The sequence below is a fragment of the Miscanthus floridulus genome, chromosome 2 (assembly GCF_019320115.1).
Source record: "Miscanthus floridulus cultivar M001 chromosome 2, ASM1932011v1, whole genome shotgun sequence".
Taxonomy (NCBI): domain Eukaryota; kingdom Viridiplantae; phylum Streptophyta; class Magnoliopsida; order Poales; family Poaceae; genus Miscanthus; species Miscanthus floridulus.
In genome coordinates, this window is record NC_089581.1 from 9,680,845 (window position 1) to 9,687,175 (window position 6,331).

At 54.3% G+C, this 6,331-nt stretch overlaps 1 protein-coding gene across 1 annotated transcript; it reads right to left on the minus strand.

Moving 5' to 3' along the window:
- Positions 1 to 261: 261 nt before the first annotated feature.
- Positions 262 to 651, minus strand: LOC136536074 (serine/arginine-rich splicing factor RSZ22-like). Its single transcript, XM_066528485.1, has one exon. It carries the CDS (start codon positions 649 to 651, stop codon positions 262 to 264), a length of 390 nt encoding a protein of 129 aa, XP_066384582.1.
- Between the last annotated feature and the right edge of the window lie 5,680 nt (positions 652 to 6,331).

Here is a 6,331-nt window from a genome sequence, read left to right on the forward strand (position 1 = left end):
GCGGGGAAGGTAGTAGACATTGTCGATGGCGCGGTGTTCCCCCGTCTTGCAGGAGAAAAGGACGGTGCCAACTCCCTCGATGCGCGCTACGGAGCTGTCGCTGAACCTCATGGAACCATTGACGCTGGAGTCGATGTTGGAGAACGCGGACCTTGCCCCGGACATGTGGTTCGATGCGCCCGTGTCTAGGACCCATCTCCTAGGATCCCGGTCGCTGGCTTCGTCGAAGACGGCGAACACCTTGCCCTCTGTGAGATGGAGCTAGCTGTCGGCGCGGATCGGTGGTGGAGTTGCCGGTCTTGGCTCCGACGGCGGCAGCTGCTCGATTTGGGGAAAAATCCCCTCCCCCTGCTCACAGTCCACCGCAAGGAGCAGAGTGGACTCATCATCTTGGGCCATGTAGGCCTGCTCCAGCTTCTTCTTGTTCCTGCAATCTTTGGCCCAGTGGCCTTTCTTGCCACAGGCCTTGCAGGCATCATCGCCGACGCCTTGGGCCGAGTTCGTCCCGGCCCGCTGCTCGTAGCCGCCGCCACCGCTGCGTCCACGGCCCCTGCCGCGACCGCGTCCTCGTCCGTGACCACCGGAGCTCGAGCCGCCCCGGCCAGCCTCGCCGTCTTTCTTCTTGTACCGCTCCAGCCATTGCTCCTCCATGAGCAGGAGCTTGCTGGAGATGTCTTTCACCAGTGATGGCTCGTCGTCGGTTGCCGCCTTGAGTCACTCGGTGACCTCCTCAATAGAGAGCGTGTTGATGTTGAGGAGGGTCTCAATTGAGACGACGAGCTGCTTGTACCGCGGACGCGCGACGTCAAGATACTTTGCCACTACCTTTGGTTCCAGCTTCGGGTCACCGAGGATCGCCAGGCGCTGCACAATGTTGGATAGTCGCAAGGCAAAGTCCTCGACGGACTCCCCGTCGCGGAACGCAATTTGCTCGTATTCCATGCGCAGGCTCTGCGTAGTCAACTTCCGCACCCGGTCGTCGCCGATGCGCATCGCCCGGATCGCCTCCCACACCTCCTTGGCCGACGGCTTGGTCGCCAGGGTGGGCACCATCTCCTGGGGAACGCCGGAGCAGATCGCCTCCAGTGCGCGTCGGTCGTCGTGGAAGTCAACATCTTCGTCCTCGATTGCTTCCCAGAGATGACGGGCCTGCATCTTTAGCTTCATCAACAGCGACCAGGAGTCATAGTTCGTCTTCGTGAGCTATGGCCAGTTGCCTGAGCCACTCGTCTCCCGGACCACACGCTCGACGACGACCTCCCGTGGGCGCCGCGTTCGCGAGCGGCCACCGCGGCGAGTCCACGAACGACGCGGTGGTGATCGACTTGGAGACGGCGAGCGCGTTGGAGTCTTGCTGCCGGAACCGCTGCCCTTCTCCTTCGTGGCCGACGGCGGCGTGCGGCCTCGACCCTTCGGCGACACCATCGCGACGCGCTAGGTCCTCCTCTCACGGCTCTGATGCCAATTGTCATCTCTAAACCGGTGTTCTTGACAGCCGGTGAGCCTGCAATCGTCAAATGCAAATCACAGAAGCACTCAAACACAACGTGAACACTTGGGACACTGGGTTTTGGTGCTACGAACTGCAAGCAGCGTTTTCTGTTCTTTCTCTTCTCTATTTATTCAGAGTTACAGACTATCAGGACCACGTAGTGGTCAGGCGCGCACCGTGCGGCGAGCACGTCCATCCCTGTGCCCACGATGCCACTCAAACACCGGTCATCCTCAGGACGTGCGAGCTACTCCCGCTGCTACTTCTACGTGAGATGGCAACCACAGATCAGTGCTCATCCGCATGCAAAACTAAATAAGAAACATGCAGTCCTAACTAACTGAGCCAGCCAATGCGCTAGGATTACTACTAACAAACAGACTAAGGGATTAAGCATGTGAGAGGGTTAAGATAGGGGGATCCTCTCTCGCCCCTGTTGTTCATACTAGCCATCGACCCGCTGCATCGAATCATTGGAGCCGCAACACAACAAGGAATCATGCAACCTGTGTTACCCAGTGCGGCAAATTTAAGGTGTTCGCTATATGCAGACGATGCTGCAATCTTTGCAGAGCCAAGCAGCTTGGAATTGGACCACCTTCATAGGATCCTTCAATTTTTTGGGGATTACTCGGGGCTCAAGGTCAACATCTCCAAAACAAAAATTTTCCCTATTAGGCTCAACGAAAGTATGGTCCATCAGCTGATACAAAATTTCCCTGACAAAATATGTAAATTCCTAGGGAAAAATCTAGGGCTCCCCCTACATGTTAGGAAGTTAAGAAGGGTAGACGTGCAGCCATTGATAGACAAGATAGGAGCCAGGCTACCGGGGTGGAAAGGTCGTTTCTTGTCTATCGATGGCAGGGAAACACTAGTCAAAACCGTGCTATCATCGCAGCCGATCTATCATATGACCATCTTCGACAATCACAAGTGGCTTATAAAAAAGATTGATAGACTAAGACGGAGCTTTTTATGGAGGGGGGAAACACCTGATAAAGTCTAGGAGGGGCACTAAATTATCAACTGGCCAACGACCTGTCATCCAAAAATCAAAGGTGGTTTGGGGATTTTAGACCTAGAACGCTTTGCAAGGGCGTTGTGCCTGCATTGGTTTTGGTTCAGTTGAAAGTCGAGGGAAAGACCTTGGAACAAACTTGACCTCCCTTGTGATGGCAAGGATAAAGACCTTTTCGCAGCATCGACAGTGGTAACTATTGGTAATGGAAAAATGGCCAATTTCTAGGCATCATCCTGGATTGACGGGCAAACTCCCAAAAACATAGCGCCGTCGTCATTCAGAAAAGCTAAAAGAAAGAACATCACGGTGCAAAAGGCCTTACAGGACAACCGCTGGATATCGCATATCACTCACATCCTAACACCGCAGGAAATACACGAGTATGTGACGCTATGGGAAACAATCAGTCAGATTCAGCTTGTTGCAAACAAGGAAGATAACATCTATTGGTGCTGGACAGCAGACGGGGAATACACAACTAAGAGCGCTTACAATATCCAGTTTCAAGGAACCTTCACTAAGTTGAGAATTATGCCGATTTGGAAGGCAAAGGCGGAACCCAAATGTAGATTTTTTGCCTGGACTTTGCTTCACAAAAAAAAATTAACAGCCAACAACTAGATGAAAAGGCAATGGCCAAATGACCCCATATGCAAGCTCTGTGGATCAGACCCAGAAACCCCAATGCACCTATGCAAGGATTGTGCCTTCTCAAAACAAGTTTGGTCTTTCCTGAAGCAATGGCTTGGGTTGTCTTTGCTAGACTCAGTCACACCAAATGGATCACTACATAACCATTGGCGAAGAAGCTGCGCTAAGTTTCAAAAGAACCAGAGAAAGGTCTTTGATGGAGTAATGATCTATTTTTGGTGGAGCATTTGGAAGGAAAGGAATAGAAGAACTATACAGAATAAGGCTTTACAACCAAGAGAAGTAGCGCTCCTGTGCAAAGAAGAAATAGAACAATATCAATGGGCAACAAGATCCAATGCACATGTCGCTTAGTGTTGGGGACCGAATACTAGGGTACCCAAAGAGGAGGAGCCAATAACCATCAAATGTTGATGCTTCTGAACAGGCAAGAACATGACTACACCTCTTGTTCAACGACTGAGGGTTAACTCCATCTCGTCCGACCCCCCCCCCCAAAGGTTGGCTCCGCCTCGCCTGACGTCTAGGGGCAGACTCCGCCTCGCCCGACGTCCGGGGCTAGCTCCGCCTCACCCGATGTCTGGGGGCAAACTCCGCCTCGCCTGATGTCCAGGGCTGGCTCTGCCTTGCTCGACATCAGGGGGCCGACTCTGCCTCGCCTGACCCCCAAAGGTTGGCTCTGCCTTGTTCGACGTCTGGGGGCAGACTCTACCTCGCCCGACCCCCAAAGGTTGGCTCCACCTCGCCCGATGTCTGGGGGTAGACACCACCTCGCCCGACATCCGGGGGCTGGCTCCACGTTGCTCGATGTCCGGGGGATGATTTCACCTAGCCCGATGTTCGAGGACAGACTCCGCCTCACCCGATGTTTGGGGGCTGGCTCTGCCTCGCCTGATGTCTGCGCGCTGCTCCTTCATAACTACACACGCAGATAAGGCAGGGCACTCAAGTCAACCACAATACCGAGGACCATACCCTGCATGCCTGTAGGAAAGTACCATCAGGATATGACAGGACGTTCGCTTTAAGGCCCTTCTGGGCATGACAGAGCCTGAATAGTGTTGTGGGCGCCGACATTTGTTTTACAGTGTTGTGGGCGCCGCCATTGGACCTCAGACGTGGATCCTGATGGAACTATACGACAACCGCTATGGTCCAAGAGGAGACTCATGTCCTCTACAACGACGGACATGCAGTCACTGCACCGTCCGCTCCCCGTGAGGATGCGGATCAACACCCCGGTCCGTCACGCCGCCCACCGGGGCAGGATAGGACGTAATCACTTGCTGATCAAGTCAGAGCATGGCATCATCAATGGCAGACACCCCGTATGGAGCTATCCCTGGCACCATCTGTTGTGTCAGCACGGTTGGCTCAGAGGACAAGGAAGACCCAGCACCTTCGAAGGACCTTCTTGGCCTCTGTTTTTTTTCTTTCTCCCATCTGTAATCTCGGCTCCCCCTTAGTCTATAAAAGTGAAGGCAGGGAACCCCACTAAAGGGACCGGTCAATTCAACACACCACGCATCATATAACACATAGCAGAGCATCAACCAAGCGCTCTGCACCCTTTCAACTTTTCCATCAGAGACTTGGGTCCCGTCCCTCTCTCGCTAGTTTGTATCGCCTACTACGAACCTTTTAGTGCTAATAACACGAGCGGTAGCCACAAACTAGATATACAGACACTTTGCTTGAACCAGTATAAACCTTATGTCTTTTTAGCACACCATCCGGGCTAAACACATAATAATACAAATTTACTCGTTGGTGTTTACTCGAAACACCGACAGTTGGCGCACCAGGTAGGGGACCTTTGCGCGTTCCGACATTAACATCAGGCCATGGATGGCTAGCCACGAAATCAGCTGGGTCCCAGACTCACACGTGTGCTTTGGTGACATGGACTTCATTGTCATGGTGGGAGGAGAGTTGGCATTATCTCATGCCGCCATCCAACCTCTCCCCTCCATCGGCCTCAACTACGGGAGGCTTGAGCTCTAGCTCGGCGTCTCCCTAGGAGCCTAGCCGTCTAGGGAGGACCCATGCCACCTCACCCTCTCTCTGGAACACCCCACACAGAGCGCCCCGATAGTGTTTCTGTTCAGTCTCCGCAATGCCACGGCAACCGTTAGCCACCTTGTGGCACAGCGCATGACCCCATCCCCCACGAACAACGAGTTCATGGGGGTGATTGAACGTGTTGTGGAATCTTTCCATGACCTCCTGATAGAGGAGCTAGGGTCGCCCTCTGGCTCTGACTCTAGTAGGGGAAGCCATCACCCCTCTTGTGAATGCTTCATGGCGGGTTCACCCAAGGGGCACGTCGAAAGTGTCCATAAGGGGGAGGTTACTCCAACGAACGACCTCGGTGATGAGGCTGAGAGGGAGACAGCAGCCCCGCCACACATGCCTGTGGAGCAGCTAAAAGCCCAACACCGAGAGATCGAGGAAGCGCGACTCCAGCTCGAGCAGGAATGCACAGAGCTTGACCAGGAGATAGAGCGTCGCGGAGACGATGGGCGCGCACATGCCATGGCTCACGATGTGAACCAGAGGATCATTGCAGACGATGAAGCCCTCCCTCGCTTTGTCCAAGCAAGCTAGAACATTGCCGCCATGGTGGCCTTGCTCCATGGCCATCCAGAGGCCATGACGCCCGAGGATCGTCAGGCCCACCATGAGTTTCGCACACTGCTCGAGCATGCGGTGGTGTAGCAGGCCGAGAGCTCGTTGTCTTGGTGATGCAAGCTCGATGCCAGCTAGTGCACACTCTCAGAACGCCCCAATAGGGACGCATCGGTCCACTAGGAACCACAAGGAAGTAGGTAGCACACCACGGTCCTAGTGTGTTAGCGTCTCGACCGCAACCGTGATGCACGCAACACCCTCGACACCCGTAGATGCGCCTACGACAACCCAAGAGAGGGAGCCAGACATGGCTATCACCCTCATCGTGGCGAACGCTATGACAACGGCAAGGACCGAAGCCCAAGCCTCGGCCTACCGGGGCCTCAGGCCTTCGGCCGACACATCCTCAACGCTGCCTTCCCGCTAAGGTACCGGCCACCGACCAACATCTTGAAATACTCTAGGGAGACAAACCCTAGACTATGGCTCAAAGACTATTAGCTTTCCTACCAAGCCGGTGGTGCGGATAATTA

Bases quoted from the DNA above. Each gene is read 5' to 3' on its own strand.
- LOC136536074 (XM_066528485.1), bottom strand. From the start codon at position 651: ATGGAGGAGCAATGGCTGGAGCGGTACAAGAAGAAAGACGGCGAGGCT.